This window comes from Chlamydotis macqueenii, chromosome 3 (genome assembly GCF_036417535.1).
Source record: "Chlamydotis macqueenii isolate bChlMac1 chromosome 3, bChlMac1.mat, whole genome shotgun sequence".
NCBI lineage: Eukaryota > Metazoa > Chordata > Aves > Otidiformes > Otididae > Chlamydotis > Chlamydotis macqueenii.
The window spans coordinates 3,756,300-3,771,793 of record NC_141558.1 but is presented as its reverse complement, the minus strand read 5'-3'; the positions used below and the strand labels follow the sequence as shown (position 1 = coordinate 3,771,793).

The window sequence follows — 15,494 nt, the reverse complement described above, 5'->3', positions numbered from 1 at the left end:
AATACTGGTTTTCTGACCGACCCTTGCAGCATGCAGCACAAGCCCCTCTTGCTCGGCAGAGAATGGCACTTTCCTGATTGCATGGATGGCATCCATCGCATTGGCTTTCAAGCCATGGCTACATCCATGTAAAATGCGTTCACCTTGGATGGCTTTAGGAGGAGATGCAGATTGGTTGGATCAGCTGGTTTACAGAACGGTGTCTGCACCAGCCAGTTGCTTTGTTCATCCCAAAGATTTTTCAGCAAGCCACCACAGCCCGTATGCCTGCTGTGCCGCGGGGTGTCACAAGACGCGTTGCGTGAGGATAACGGCGAAGGTTGCAACAGCCCCCAGGAGGCACCTCAGCCTCTCCCACTGCAGCAGGGAGGGATGAGGTGCAACCCCATCATCCTCACGCAGATGGGTCACTTTCTGATTGGCCAAGGGGAGATGTGGCTTGCAGGAATAAGCGCATGTCCCACCCACTGGCAAGAGTGTAAAACCAGGGTGTTTTGGGCAAAGTGACACTCCCTGATCATAACACGTCTGGGTGCAAGTGATTCCTGGTCGGATCGTTACAGCCTGTTGCTGCCTTGGTGCACTCTGCACGAACACCTTCATCAGGTAGGTGATGACGAGGTCTCTTCCAGGCTGGCCACCCGTCCAGCCTTTCTGTGTAAATCTGTCTTCCTGGAATCATCTAAATGACAAACTGTTGGAAGTATCTCTGAATGTAAATAAGCATCAGAGCTTCCAGGAAAGCGAATAAAAATCTTCATATGAATATCAGAGCCCAGAACATCTGGAAGCTGGAACTAAGGTTTCCTGACTCCAGAGGAGACTAGAAAGGTGCCTTAGTGCTTGAGGAGGGGTCCTGAGATCTTCTGTTCTGGGGGAACGGGGACTTTCCTCAGGAGCAAGGAGATGCTTCTCCCACAGCAATACAGAGATTTTCCACCTTTTCAGGCTTTCAGTGAACTCAACAGGTTGATTTGTGTCACATTTCCATGACTCTTTCTCCTCCCTGGGTCGGTGGGGCTGGGGAGTGTCTTTGCTGGGAAGCCTGGGAATGGTCTTGTGTTGAGGATGGACGCTTTCAGGCCGAGCTGTGAGGACTTTCCTGAGTCCAGGGAAGCAGAGGTGATTGGGCAGAGTGTTTTGGGGAGCGAGCTTTGGACTGGCTGAGGTGATGCAGAGCACTGGCTAACCTTTCATATAGCGTGACGTCTCCAGGTACATGCATTTCCCTAAATTCTCGACTCCAGTTTGACTATGGGCATGGCGCTGAGTGTTGGCAGAAGCATCTCCTGATGTGCAAACCTCCTCTGCTCTGGTCTTTGATTAAGAAGAGGCAGAAGGGAGAGAGTAAATGCCCTCATGGTAATCCTGGTTTGCTGACTGTTCTGGCAAATGTATCCTGGGTCACCTCTTGACAGCAGAAACACCTCCTGTCTCTCTGGAAAATTCTGCTCAGGGGACAAACACATGCCCTGCAGAAGTTCTGAGGGACCATTACTTGTAAAAGTGATTTTCCCTTCCTTATAGTCTGAGTTTCAGTGGATGTGGATTTGAGTAAAACGGCAATGACTAGGCATGAACCCTTTAGTCTGTGTTTTGAGGAAAACATCAGGAAGACTTGTGAAGAAGACAATGAGATAAACTTGAGGTTGTCCAACAGGCTGGTGCTTCCTGAAATGCTCTCGGTACCTGTGAAGTTGCAATGCTAAGAATCGTTATTATCTCTTTTTGTTGGAGATTGCGCTTCTGCTTTTTGGCTCACCATGCGTGTCCAGCCTTGTCCATGTCCTTTCTTTGTTGTCTTGATGTGTCCTCTCTGCAGCCCCGTGAAGACAGGCATCAACCATGCGGATCCTGTACCTGCTCTTCCCGTTCTTTCTCCTGTTGCTCCATGGTGCTGCAGGTGAGAGGGGAAGAGGGGAGATGGAGTGAGGTGTGAGCTTCCATCAGCAGGGTCCTTCATGTCCTGGGAAGTGACTAGATTCATCAGCTATTTATAAGGTTTGGGAGGGATTGGCTCCGATGAACGGCTGGGCAGCTGAGCAGCCAGCACGGCACTTCTTGTACCTCACACTGGTCTTTCCCTATGGTTTTCCCCATGTGCACACAGGCTGCTGCAGGAAAGATAATCTTCTACTCGAGAGGTAGAGATGTTGGGAGACTGAGATCCAGGGGCAGCGGCAGCCCCTCTGGAACCACACACATTTTTTGCAGTTATCCCAAACTCACTTTCTTTGACTTCTTTCACTGTGCAGGATCCACCGCGTCTCCAGAAAATAAGGAAGAATGTATTCGACAGAATGGCTACTGTGGATTTCTGAAGTGCTCTTTCCCCTTTGTCATCAATGGGAAATGTTCAAGGTTTTTCTTTTGCTGCAAAAAGTAAGTTTTGGAATTAGAAAAGCTGCTATGATGGCAGAAAGAGTTGCCGTTGTGTTTACATGCCCATGACTAGTTGATGACTCAGTGCTATATAGGCTCTGAGGCAGAAGCCAGGGTAGGAAAGGAAAGATGCTTAGACCCGTCCTGAGTGGGGCTGAAGGAGCCCAAGGTCAGGCAGCTCCTCCCCACTCTCCTTCAGTCCCATGAATCCCATTCAGACCTTGCAGAGGGCTCTCCCGAGCGAGCAAAGAGTGAACCATTCACTGGCCTTGGACAGCATGGAGGACGTGATCCTGTTTTTGCTGCATCTACGTAGGCTTGGGGACAGGGCTGTCAACACGAAGATAACACGGGTCCAAACTGTCTAAAATAAGAACTGAACTTCACCTCTGCTGAGCCCAATTCTCTTCCACATGGAGTTGCTTGTCATGGCAGGGGAGGTGGGAGAGACTGTCAGGAAGGGCAAAGTAAGTGACAGGAGGTGACGTGCTTGTCTGCTTTTTTTTGTACAGTCTGTGGGGATGAAACCGTGACCTCTGTGAGCTGGCTGTTCCCCTCGCTTGTGGCTCCTGGAACCATCTCCTGATGTCCTCTCCCCTCGCTGCCTCTGCCATCCCCGGGTGGTGTGACAGCAGGAGTGGCAGTGCTGCTCCTGCTGAGTGCTCATGGTCTGGAGACACCGTGGTGTGGTCCTGGCGTTGTTGGGGCAGAAGCTGCTTTTCCCAGCTTGAATAAAAACGAGCAGTTTGGCCTTGCAGGGAGTGGGACGTGTGGCTGTTTCCTTGTGATGGGGGGTGCGCCGTGCCTGCTCGCTCTGGGCGTGGCGGTGGGTTGGTGGCAGGAGAAGTGCGTGGGGACGCTGGGGATCACCACTACATCTGTCCTGGTCACCTCCGTGTCTGTTGGTGGGGATGCTCTTGCCTGGCAGCGGCCTGGGGACACCCAGCCTCACCATCCCTGCTGGGCCAGGCCAGGACATTTCGTGTAGGTGTGATGAAGCTGCTCTGTGGATGCTCCCTCCTGGGGAGCAGGAGCTCTGTCCTGGTCCTCTTGGTCATGGGTGTCTCTTCTCCCTAATAGCCATGGCTTCATGCGCAGGGCTATGCTGGGTGGTGTGTCCCTTGGGTGGGCATGGCCAGGGCTGCCCACTCGACCCATCCCAGAGGCCTCACCACGCAGTGGGATGGGACCTCCATCTCCCTCATCTGCAGTGAGGCTGAGTGTCACAGAGCAGCTCCCATTCAGCTCCTTCCCTACTGTCAGTCCCACAGCACCAACTCCTCTACCGGCCCCACAGCCTCTGTCCCTGCCACATCCCTCCTGGAGGGGCTTGATCCTGCAGACAGCTCCCAAATAAACCTTTATAGGTCTTGGAGGGAAGTAGGTCTCCTGGGCTGGCTGTCCCACTCCTTTTCAAGGTGACATCTCCAGTGGGTCCCATGGACCACAGCCTGGAAATGTCCAGAAGTGTGGTTCGGCAGGGAGAAAGCAGGGTGTCTTCTCTTCTCTGCCTGACTCAGATAAACTGAGATTGCAACACTTTTCTCCATCAACAGCCAGTGACTTCAACCTTTCTGCAAGTGCAGACCTCTGCCCTGTGTAGTTAAACGCTCATGTCCATGTACGTGTATGTCAGCAGCTAGTGACCCTGGCTGTTTTAATAAACCCTTTCCCTTCTGAGGATGCAGATCACCTTCAGCACTCCATCCCTGACTTCCTCACCCTCTGTTTCCCCACTGAGTGTGCAGCCCTTCCCAGATGCCTGCATTTCCTCCCAGGGCATCTCTGCCCTCATCCTGAAGCTGAAGGTCTGTGCTGGATTCGGAATAGCCCAGTCTCCTGTGACATAAATTTCTGTGGGAGGTTTGTTGGAGTGAGTGGGCATCTGCACAGCCCCAAGGGCTGTATCCACATCAGCTAGGGTCTTTCCTCACATCCACCAGCAGCTCCCACTCTGCTGTCCAGGTCCTGTACGCAGCATAGCAAGTTCCCACTGACTTTCCAGGAGCATTTCCTTTGCGTTCATTCATGTATAATTTGACTGGACATTTAGCAATCAATGTGAACACCGTTTATCTCAGCAAGGTGAAGTTGTTCTGCTGTCCCATGGGCTCCTTTGCCCAGAACATCTTTTAAAAAACTGATGGTGTTGTGGGAAGTCACTTCATGAGTTTAATATAGTAGAGACAGAGAAGAAATAGTGAGAAAAGGAGATCAATGGATAAATGATATTTTCTATTACTCATGATATGACATGACTTACATGGAAGCAGTGAACTGGAGATGTTGATATACGTGTGAGTTTGAATATCAGCTCATAATTCATGCAACAATCAATATGTTATTTCCAAAACATCTGAGGAAACTTCAAATAAAGACATAAAGTCCCTCTTATAATCTTGAAAGGTAAGAAGGTTTATAATACTGCTTATGTTCCTGTAAATCCCATGCTAACTGGATTATTTTGTCAGATTGGAGGAGACAAGGAGGGAAACCTTATATACTTTTTTGAGACTGGTTGCTGCTGTCTGTACCAGGCAAAGTCCAGGCGGTTCAAGCCAAGCCACCACAGCTTGTGTACCCGCTGTGCAAGAGGGTGTCACAACTTACGTTGCGTGAGGATAACAGTGAAGATTGCAACAGCCCCCAGGAGGCACCTCAGCCTCTGCCACTGCAGCAGGGAGGGACGGGGTGCAACCCCACCATCCCCATGCAGATGGGTCACTTTCTGATTGGGCAAGGGGAGACGTGGTGATGAGAATAAGCGTGTCTCACTCACCAGGAGTGATATAAAATCAGGGTGTTTTGGGCAAAGTGGTATTCCTTGACCCCAAGGGCATCTGGACACAAGTGATTCCTGAAGTGTTTGTTGCTGCCTGAAGACCAAGACTTTCCCTCATCAGGCAAGTATTTATGGGGTCTCTTTCAGGTTGGCCACCCATTCAGTCTCTCTGTTCTAGTCCCATTATAGTGGAACTGTCTAAATGACAAACTGTTGGACATATCTGTTCACATAATGATGTCATCTGAGCTTTCCAGGGAAAAAAAAAAGTAAATTGAAAATATGAATTCCTTCCCATTAGAGCCTGGAATCTGCTGAAGCTGGGTCCAGCGTTTCTTCAGCGCAGCAGAGATCGGAAAGTTTATGTGGTGTTTTAAGAGGAGCACCAGGATCCTGTACTCTGGGGAAATGGGAACTCCATAGCTTAAAGGGAGGAGCCACTCTCCAGTTTGTGTTTGGGAGAAAACATAAGGAAGATAACTGAAAAATATGTGTTTAGGTACTGCCTTTCCTGAAACATTTTGAACTATTTGCAGACTATTTATGAAGTTGCATAGGTAGCCATTGTTCTTGTGAATAAGCTACAGACGACACCATCTTCTTTTGTTCAGGATAACACATCTGCAGTTTGCTATACCAGAGTGCCCAGGCTTCTGCATCACCTGGAGTCTTCCAGGTCTTTATTACCTTGGTGTCCCCCTTCGCAGCTCTGTGAAGAGCCGGGACAGGCATCAGCCATGAAGATCCTGTACCTGGTCTTCCCCTTCTTCCTCCTGTTGGTCCAGGATGCTGCAGGTGAGAGGAAAAAGAAGGGAAACAGGTGAAGTGTGAGCCCCGATCAGTGGGAATTGACCATATTTTTTAGAGATGCTCAAAGGAGGGAATGGTTTTGTGGCTTTGCTCTAGCATGAAAAGTCAAGCAATGGGATATAGCAAGGGATGCTCTCACCATGCCCCTTCCTCTGAGAGTAGAGGGACTGGTGTGGAGAGAGCCATCCAGGAATAAGAGCTTGACTCCTTCTGTGGGTTAGGGAGGGATCGGACTCCACCCTGGGCAGTAGGCTACTTCTCTGGGGTCACATCTCCAGATGAGCTCCCATTGCAATTGCTGAAGTCTCAGCCTGTGCAGCCTACCCTGCTCACCCGAAAAAAAAAAAAAATGGATGGGGAAGACTGTTGTCTAATCACAGATACTTAACACCTTTTGAGGACCCCTAGATGTGTGTGATTCTGAGATATCAAAGCCCTCTACCCTAGACTGGGTGAGCTAACCAAGGCTTTATGGAAGAGCTGCTCCTTCTGCAGGGGCAGTGGGATGACGGAAAAGATCCCTTTGTACCAAAAACGGCCAGGGATACCTGTGCCTCAGAGCTTTAGCTGATAGTTCTTCTAGGTAGTCAACTTGCTACTGAAGGTGCAATTATGGTCATTTTAATACTTGGCTCACAAAGTCAGTTGAAACCTTAGTTGAGTGCCAGCCCTTCTGGAATTACAGAATATTCTCCCAAACTATCTTTTCCTTTCAATTGTTTCTCTGTACAGGTGCCTCTCTGACTCCAGGAAATAAAGATCAATGTAAGCAAGAAGGGGGATTCTGTAATTTTTTGACATGCTATCACCCTTATCACATCTTTGGACGGTGTTCAGCATTTATAGTTTGCTGCAAAAGGTAAGTTCTAAGGCCAAACATTCAGGAATTGGCTATCTGCTTTCTTGGTCAAACCAGATCTGCTGTTCTCTTTGTATCCACACTGCTGGATAACACCCTCCTGCACTCATGTCGAGAGGAAGAGGCCAGGGAAGGAGGGTTAAGGTCCCTTGGTAAAACTGCTTGAACCTGCCCTGCGTGGGCCTGAAGAAGTGCAAATTCAGCCAGCATCTTCCCAATCCTCCTCAGCCCCAACAGACCAGACTGAGGGCTTTCGTGAAGACTTTCCCATGCTGTTGGAAAGCAAAGTTTGACCTTTGCACAGTATGGGGCACAGGACCATCTCGTTGAGGTTTCTGAAGAGCCTTGGGTTCAAGGATGCAACCACTAAGAAAAGCACAGCTCCAAGTCATCTGCAATAAGGACTGGAGTTTATCTGAGGAGGGTTTGTCCAGTGATTCCTTACAGGTCCTTATAGTAGAAGAAATGACAGATAGATTGGAGGAAGACAAAGAAGGAATACAAGAAATAAATAATGATGACCATGTATTGCTCTTTGTTTATGCAGGTAACGGTGACAAATTCCTGGCTTTTCTGAGCAGGATGTCCCCCTCACTTCTGGCTGCTGGAACCATGTCCTGATGCCGTCACCCCTCCCTGTCTCTACTGTCCCCAGGTGGTGTGACAGCAGGAGTGGAAGCACTGCTTCTGCTGAGTGCTCATGGGCTGGAGACATCCTGTTATGGGCCTGGTGTTGTTTGGGCAGAGGCTGTCTTTCCTGACTTCAATAAAGAACGTAGTTTCACAGAATCACTGACTCGTTGAGGCTGGAAGGAACCTCTGGAGATCATTTGGGCTGATGCCCCTTCTCAAGTTGGCCACCCAGAGTTGGTTTTGAGGATCGTGTTCAGATGGTTTTTGAATATCTCCAAGGATGGAGACTCCACAGTCTCCCTGGGGAACCTGTGTCCGTGCTCAGTCACTCTCACTGTAAAAAAGTTTCCTGATGTTCAGAGGGAATGTTCTGTGTTTCAGTGTGTGCCCATGGCCTCTGGTCCTGGCATTGGGCACCACTGAAAAGAGCCTGGCTCTGTCCTCTTTGCATTCTTCCTTCAGGCATTTGTACACATTAATAAGGTCTCCCCAGAGCCGTCTCTTCTCCAGGCTGAATAGTCCCAGCCGTCTCAGCCTTTCCTCATAGGAGAGACACTCCAGTCCCTTTGTCATCTTGGGGATCCTCCGTTGAACTCTCTCCAGTCTGCCCATGTCTCTTTTGGACTGGGAAGCCCAGAACTGGACACAGTACTCCAGGTGTGGCCTTACCAGTGCTGAGTAGAGAGAAAGGAACGTCTCCATCATCCTGTTGGCAATACTTGGTCTAATGCAGCCCAGGATACCTTCAGGACAGCTGCCTTTGCTGCAAGGGCACATCACTGACTTACATTCAGCCTGGTGTCCACCAGGATTCCGAGGTCCTTTCCTACAAAGCTGCTTTTCAGCTGAGTAGTCTCCAGCATATATCAGTGCGTGGTGTTGTTCCTCCCCAGGTGCAGGATATTGCATTTCTCCATGTTGAACTTCATGAGGTTCCTGTCAGCCCATTTCTTGAGCCTGTCAAGGTCCCTCTGTGTGGCAACACAACCTCCTGGTGTATCAGCCACTCTTCCCAGTTTGGTGTTATTTGCAAGTTTGCTGAGGGTAACCTATATCTTAAAGTTTCCTGATTTCCAGGGAAGAAACAGGATGCCTCCTCCTCTTTTCCCATCTGGAGACCATACGAGACCAGCCCGGCTGCTCTCTGCTACCAGGTACTAACCTCAGCCCTTCTACAAACCAACGCACAAAGATGTGCTGCAGGTGAACACGTATGTTTGTGCACACGTCTGCATGTGACCAAAATACTTGTCAAGGAGCAGTGAAGCCAGACAGTTCCACCAGGGAAGTCTGGCTCTGTAGCAACGAGGCAGCTCTAGGTTCAAATCAGGAAGGCAGGCCAGCAAGGTGTACAGCCAAGATCAAAGCTCAAGCAAGGGCCAGGGAAAAGAAATTAAGCTTAAAAGCAGCTCTCAAGTGATGTTTGGGAGAGTCCTCCTTACCACAGCTCTGTCTCATACAGCACAGTTATTCAAGACCACGTAGGAGCTTCCATGTGAATTCTGGCTTTGAAAACAGACAGTTAAACCTCTGAAAGGGGTAGGATGGGCACAGGACATTCCCTGTATATGTCCTGAGAGGTGACCACTGGGACTTTGAGCGACCTCGTCTAGTGGAAGATGTACCTGTCCATGGCAAGGGGGTTGGAACTAGATGATCTTTAAGGTCCCTTCCAACCCAAACCATTATATGATTCTAGATTCTAGGATTCTATGATATGACTCAGGGAGTTCCATGGCTTGGCCCTAGGAAGGATGTTCATCTTTGTCAAGATGGGAAGTAACTGTATCTCTGTGCTGTACTTCTTGATGATATGTATGTGTCTGCTTTTTGAGTAAGGCAGAAAATGAAAACCTCTTCTGAGCCTTCTGCTCCATAACTCCATCACTAGGTAGAGTTTTGCTGCCAAGTGATCTCCCTGAAGACTAAATTGCAAACACTTTTTTTAATGTGGTGCATTTTGGAAAAATAAAAGGTCAGCATAAAGCCATCTTTACAGCATGTGGAAGTTTAAGTTACCCAGTGAAACACGATGGAAGCAAATGCCAACACACAGAAGCCTAGCATCTCTGCCAAGCGCTGCATATCCAGCTAGAAAGTTGGTGATGGCTGAGGGTGGCCTCCTTGGAAAGAGATGTCTTCACCATAACAACCAGAGTAACTTCTTATGAACATCTGTGTTCACAGATACACACTCATATTTACCCACGGGTAGATGACAGTCACGGAGGCATTTTGTGGAAAGGGTGAGGTCAGCTCACTGACAGAGAGCAGCCAGTCTAGCCTCAGATTGTCTCCAGATGGGTGGAGAGAAGACATCTTGCTCACTCCCTGCAGGACTACCCATCTGATCCATGAGACCCCCAGCCAGCCTGGGAGACCTATTTCCCTCTAAGGTCTACAAAGGTCTCCTTGGGGGTTGCCCATGGGATCAGCCCAAGTACTGATGAGGGTAAGGGAGATCCCTCCCTGCTGCGTGGTGGGATGAGGCATGGAGCAGCACAGCTCCCAACAGGGCCTCCAACAAGGATTACAGTATGCTGGAGTAAGATGAGGAGGAGCCTGGGGCCTCCAGGATGGGTATTGCCTATCCAAGGGACACTGCCCACAGACCTCTGTAAGCATCTGCTGCTGCTGGTGCCTGTGGCTGCCAGGGACAAGGATCAGGACAGGGGTGACATTTAGCCATTCATAGCAAGCAATGTCCTGTGTATTGAGGCCACAATTTTTGTCAAGGTAAATGTCAAGGCTTGAAAAGTATCCACAAGAAATTTCAGCTTTTGAATTTTAGAGAAACCTCAACAGTTGGTGGCCAGCTACCCACTAACTCCTGCCGTGTTGAGAAATAATGGTGTTTCCTGTCCTTCACTTCCATGGCGTGCATTTCATTCCGAGACATAACCATAAAAGGTTACACTGCCAAGCAGTGCCACTCGAGGGAATAATAAGCATTTGGACAAGTTCAGGTGGAACTGCAGGAGGTAAGAGAGGGGCTGAGGCAAGAAGAAATATTTCAGTACCAAATATTACAAGGCCTGTGAAGTATGCATACCATATATTCCACAATATATTCTGTATTCAACACATTTGGGGGGATCCAATTTCTCTGACTTAATTAGGATGACTACAGGTGGAGTGGTGGCTAGAGTCCCATCACAGTCAGTCAAGTCAGTAGAACCAGCAGACCAGTGAGGATGGCTTCAGTTAGCCGTAGTGCCATTTCTAGTCCTGTGTGATATTCTGCCTGGTCTCTGTGTGCTGTTGTGGAATGGTCAAGACCTCTCGCAAGTCCTGTTTATTACAGGACTGTAAAAACTAAAATCTGTAATTTTAAATGCCATAAATTGTATACTTTAAGGACCTTCTCTGTATAGACCATTGAACACAGTTCGGTGTAGGAAATCCTACAAGCAAAAGCAAGCTAGATGCTACATTTTATCATTTATTTGGGCTAAAACTGAATAGAATAGAATAGAATAGAATAGAATAGAATAGAATAGAATAGAATAGAATAGAATAGAATATTCCTACTTATCTGCTGGTTAGGGAGTAGTCAACAACTATGTTCTTTGTACATTAATTTTGTCATACACTAACATTTCTCAGCAAAACTTATCACTCCTGTTGTGTTGACAACTAAAAACACCCTGATGTTTTCTAGTTTCACTGCTTTAACTCTGTTCTGGTGTCTTTCTTCCCCTCTTAATACAAGGTGCTGGACTTGCTTTTAACCATAAGGCTCCTATGGATTCTCTTTCTTTTCCTCTTAGCCGATAGAGAGCAAGTCTACAGCCTACATCAAAGAGGAAAAAGAAGAAATAAATGCTCGGAGACATTTTTCTAAAATCTGCTGAATCAGTTTTGAACTGCTTTTTGAGGGTGGACATAACCTGCCTGCTGTAAATGCACTGAGAAGAGGCGTGAAGCATGAGATTTTGCCTGAATGTATGGCCACGTTGGTGGATGGATGAGTTTGTTCCCTGCTAAGATGCACAAAGAAACAGTCATAGGATATAAAAATGGTGTCATTTTGTCACGAAAACAAAACCCCTTCCTGAACAATGCTTCAGAAATGTGTGTATCCCGACAGAGAACTGAAGAGAGTGTGAACTATGGTGGAGGGAATGGGAAAGGAGCTAATGAAGAGAGACTAGCATAAGCTACTCTTCATCTGTTATCTTTTATGCATCCTCTCAGAGGGATGGGTGGGGAAAAATAGCAAAAATTACATCAATTGTTGTGAAATTGCAGGAAAAAATAACTCCCGGAGAGAAAAGAACTGGCACAAATTGTTGCACTATTTTAAAAAAAGAAAATAGGCCTACATCTTTCCCAGAATGCTCTGGCATCTGCCAGAAACCAGAACATTGAGTCTCACATGCTGACATTTTAATGAATTGTGAGTGTCTGGGTTTTATCTATTTCTGTTTCTCTTCCCCCAAGAAAAGACTGCTGCAGAGCAAGAAAAAAAAAAAGTAATTTGGATCTGAACACATTCCTGCAAAGGGAAGCTGAGTTCTTCCAGCCAGTCTGTCTCTTGGTGCTGGAGGGTAAGGTCTTCAGTCCGTGTTGGTCTAGCCCTGTGTGCGGTTTTGTGTAGTAAGGGGGGGCGGCTACGGGGGCAGCTTCCGCGAGAAGCTGGTAGAAGTTTCCCCTTTGTCCAGTGGACCCGGCTGGGCCTCGGGCGGACCCATCACTGGCTGGGGCCAAGCCAATGGATGACAGTGATAACAACTCTGTGATAACATATTTAAGAAGGAGAAAAGAAAAAAAAAAGAAGCAGCAGCAGAAGCAGGGCCAGAGAAGGGGAGGAGCGAGCCTTGTGGGCCTTGCAGGCCTCACCCTCTGGCCTCCCGCCGGGCAGCCGACTGGGCCCAACTCGGCCCGGCCCAGCTGCAAGAAGTGGAGAGGAGATGAGATGTGAAGAGATCCTGAGAGGCGTCTGCCTGCCTGCTGTGAAGAATTTCTTGTGAGAGGAACGGCTGCAGACGCCAAGGGCAGTGAAAAAGGAGGGGGAGCAGTAATGCGGCTCCTGGCCAAGATTCCCCTGCAGCCCGTGGTGAAGACCATGGTGGAGCAGGTTGTCCCCCTGCAGCCCGGGGAGGCCCACGGAGGGGCAGAGATCCACCTGCAGCCCATGGAGGACCCCACCCCAGAGCAGGTGGAGGCCTGAAGGAGGCTGTGGCCCGTGGAGGGCCCGCTGGGGCAGCCGTTCTGGAGGGACTGCACCCCGTGGAAGAGATGACCCACGCCGGAGCAGTTTCACAAAGGACTGTGGCCCGTGGGAGGGACCCCATGCTGGAGCAGGGGAGGAATGTGAGGAGTTCTTCCCCCGAGGAGGAAGCAAGAATGTAAAGCGACTTGTGATGAACCGAGTGTAAACCCATTCCCTCTTCCTCTGGTGCCACTTGAGGGTGGGAGGAGGTAGGGATAATTGACATTAAGTTTAACCCCGGGAAGAGGGGAGGGGTGAGGAGAATTTTTTTCTCTCTCTTGTTATCCTGCTTTGCTTTTATTATTAATAAATTGAAATACTTTTCCCCAAGTCGAGTCTGTTTTGCCCGAAACGGTAAATTCAGTGATCTCTTCCTGTCCTTATCTCAAACCTCCAGCTTTTTTGTTGCATTTTCTCTCTCCCATTCCCTCAGAGGGTGGAGAGAGTGACTGAGAGGCTGAGGAGCTTGTTCCCGTGTGAGATTAAACTACGCCACCCTGGGCAGTTGTATTTCTCAGAAAGGCTCAAGTTAAGGAGCAGTTGGCAATGTAAATTCTTGTTGTCTGGGGATTTGTGAGTCAAAGCTCAGGTAGGATCATCAGCCTAAGCCCATGCAACAGTTGCTTAAGTTTCAGTGGTGTAAATGCTAAGCAACAGCAATTTATTCAAAAGGAGGGAAAGCAATGCAGAATACATTTGGATTTATGCTACATCGTAAAGTGGGGTTTTTTTTGCATTAAAAATGAAAGGACGCTAGACTTTTTAGCAGGATCCAGTGGTTTAGCAATAAGAGGATTCAAAGCAAATTCCTAGGTTTAGAAGAAATTTTCATCACTCTTGAGTGGACAGTCCACGAAGTTTTTAAGCATCCCATGGCCTGTACAAAGGAAAAAAAAAAGATTCAGGTTCTCTTTCTGCTTGTACTCCCCTGCTACTTGCTCTCAGTGCATGCATATTTTCCCCGTGGGTATAAATACTTTCCAGAACACCTAGTGTCATGTGTAGTCATGCTGGGACAGCCCTGTGCTCCCATACCTAAGAGTAAGAAGAGTGTTTTCTTATTGCTTCAGGAAAAGCAGGGAATTAAATTGATATCCCTTGATATAGGGGTGAATGCCTTCATTCCTGAGTGAAAAGAGAAGGCTATCTTTTGTGTGATAATTTCTTTTTCCAACACTGTTGCACTTTTTGCACACATTTGACGGGACTCAGAGATCTGTGTTCACCCTGCAGTGTAACTGCATCGCCCTCTATTCCCCATACAGCACAGCAGCCCACTTCTGCAAATAACTAAATCCTGGTATTTTCCTCTGACAGAGGAGCTGTAAAGGAGTCAAAGAGAGCTGGGACAGCACAAGGCTGAGATCTCCAACCATCATTGATCCTTCTTGCCGGGGCAGATCATGGTGCACATCTCAGAGGAAGGAGCACTGTGGAGTTCAGCCTACTTCAATGCTTTGACTGGCCTTATGACATAATAGTGTTTTTTCCTTATATCCAATCTGAACTTTCTTAACCTTGAGGTTAAGCACGCAGGCAAAATGCACGTATCTCCTCGTACTGCAGATGAGCCTTGGTGAATGTCCAACTTACGATTTGCAGCAGTTGCGGAACCCAAAGCAACTTCCTACTTTAACCAGGTGGAAGGGACATCTTCCATAGTGACAGGATCCTCTTTTACAGAACAACATGTCCCGTTGAGGAGAAGACAAACCTGCAACAATAACAAAAAAGATCCTTCCCTCTCATTCTGCAGGGCAGGGCAACGCACTCATAATGCCAACAGGGCTTCCAATTTGTTGAGCTGCCTTCACTACCAACTTGCCTTAAGGTCTACTGCCCAGATTTGGCCATGTTGAAAGGCCGTTTAAGAGGTGAGATTACAAAGCAAGTCTACACCTCAAAGAGGTGGGATCCTTAGCTCACAGTGCGTGTAAATGAATGGCCTTAAAGTCCAGGTGGGAAATGTTACAGACCTCCTGACGCTTTGTCCTTTACCTTATGGAAAGAGTCATGGGTCCAGAGGCTTTAACACTGGCTCCTATCTGAAAATAGGTTGCCAGACTTCATGGCCACCACATCTCTGGTGTCTAATACCAGAGCGTTTAGCACAATCTTTTTAGGAATTATGACTTTTCCTCAGAAGTCATAATGTCTCCACTTTTGAGAGAGTTTTCATAGGGGAGCATAGGCACTGAGGTATTTGACTAACTCCTGCTCTGTTTCCAGCAATTTTAACCGGTAGTGGTTAAAATGTGCTGGGAAGTTTATTTCAGGTGCACAAAAATCCCCTTCCAGCATCCCTTTTCTGTCTTACCTGGAGAAACCTGCAGTGCCAGGAAGAGGAGAGAAAAGAGGAGGTAAAGGATCCTCATGACTGCAGATTTGTTGTGTCACTGTAGGGAAGAGCACCGAGAAAGAGATATGACAGAGGTGCCTGGGATCTACAGTCTTCTGAACTAGATAAATCCTGTGTTAATCAAAGTGGCATTTATGTGGCTTTTTCCTTCAAACTTCCGAAAATAACCAGTAAGACCTGTATGACATCATGACTGCTGTGTGAGCATTTCTGGTACAAGTAAATATATATGGGGTAAGAATATTTTAGGATATGTGATCATTAAGTTGTTTTAATAGTTTGGTTGCCCAGATTTCTTTCACATTTTGCAAATAGTCCTCAGCCAAAATGCAGTCATGACTACTTTTACTTAAATTTTTATCTAATTTTTATATAATAATTTTTATCTATTAAGTAAACAACACTAAGCAAAATGAGATGATTATACATTCAAACTTTAAAACTTAAAAAAAAT

At 47.7% G+C, this 15,494-nt stretch overlaps 3 protein-coding genes across 4 annotated transcripts; 2 read left to right on the top strand and 1 right to left on the bottom strand.

The window, feature by feature from the left end:
- Positions 1–548: 548 nt before the first annotated feature.
- On the top strand, positions 549–3,116 carry LOC147601171 (ostricacin-2-like). 2 transcript variants are annotated; one of them, XM_086744604.1, is made up of 4 exons: positions 549–606; positions 1,823–1,903; positions 2,256–2,382; positions 2,895–3,116. In XM_086744604.1, exons 2-4 carry the CDS (start codon positions 1,846–1,848, stop codon positions 2,905–2,907), a joined length of 198 nt encoding a protein of 65 aa, XP_086600730.1. In that variant the 5' UTR covers positions 549–606; positions 1,823–1,845; the 3' UTR covers positions 2,908–3,116. The 2 variants fall into 2 exon arrangements, with proteins under 2 accessions (XP_086600730.1, XP_086600731.1); XM_086744605.1 differs by lacking the exon at positions 2,895–3,116 and having other exon boundaries at positions 2,256–2,386.
- Positions 3,117–5,901: 2,785 nt separating this feature from the next.
- Positions 5,902–6,837, top strand: LOC147601170 (ostricacin-2-like). Its single transcript, XM_086745343.1, has 2 exons — positions 5,902–5,959; positions 6,707–6,837. The coding sequence occupies exons 1-2, from the start codon at positions 5,902–5,904 to the stop codon at positions 6,835–6,837; spliced, it is 189 nt and encodes a 62-aa protein (XP_086601469.1).
- Positions 6,838–14,270: 7,433 nt separating this feature from the next.
- Positions 14,271–15,056, bottom strand: LOC104476843 (antimicrobial peptide THP2). The gene is made up of 2 exons (XM_010116767.2): positions 14,999–15,056; positions 14,271–14,395 (listed from the first exon to the last, which is right to left on the bottom strand). Exons 1-2 carry the CDS (start codon positions 15,054–15,056, stop codon positions 14,271–14,273), a joined length of 183 nt encoding a protein of 60 aa, XP_010115069.2.
- Positions 15,057–15,494: the final 438 nt, after the last annotated feature.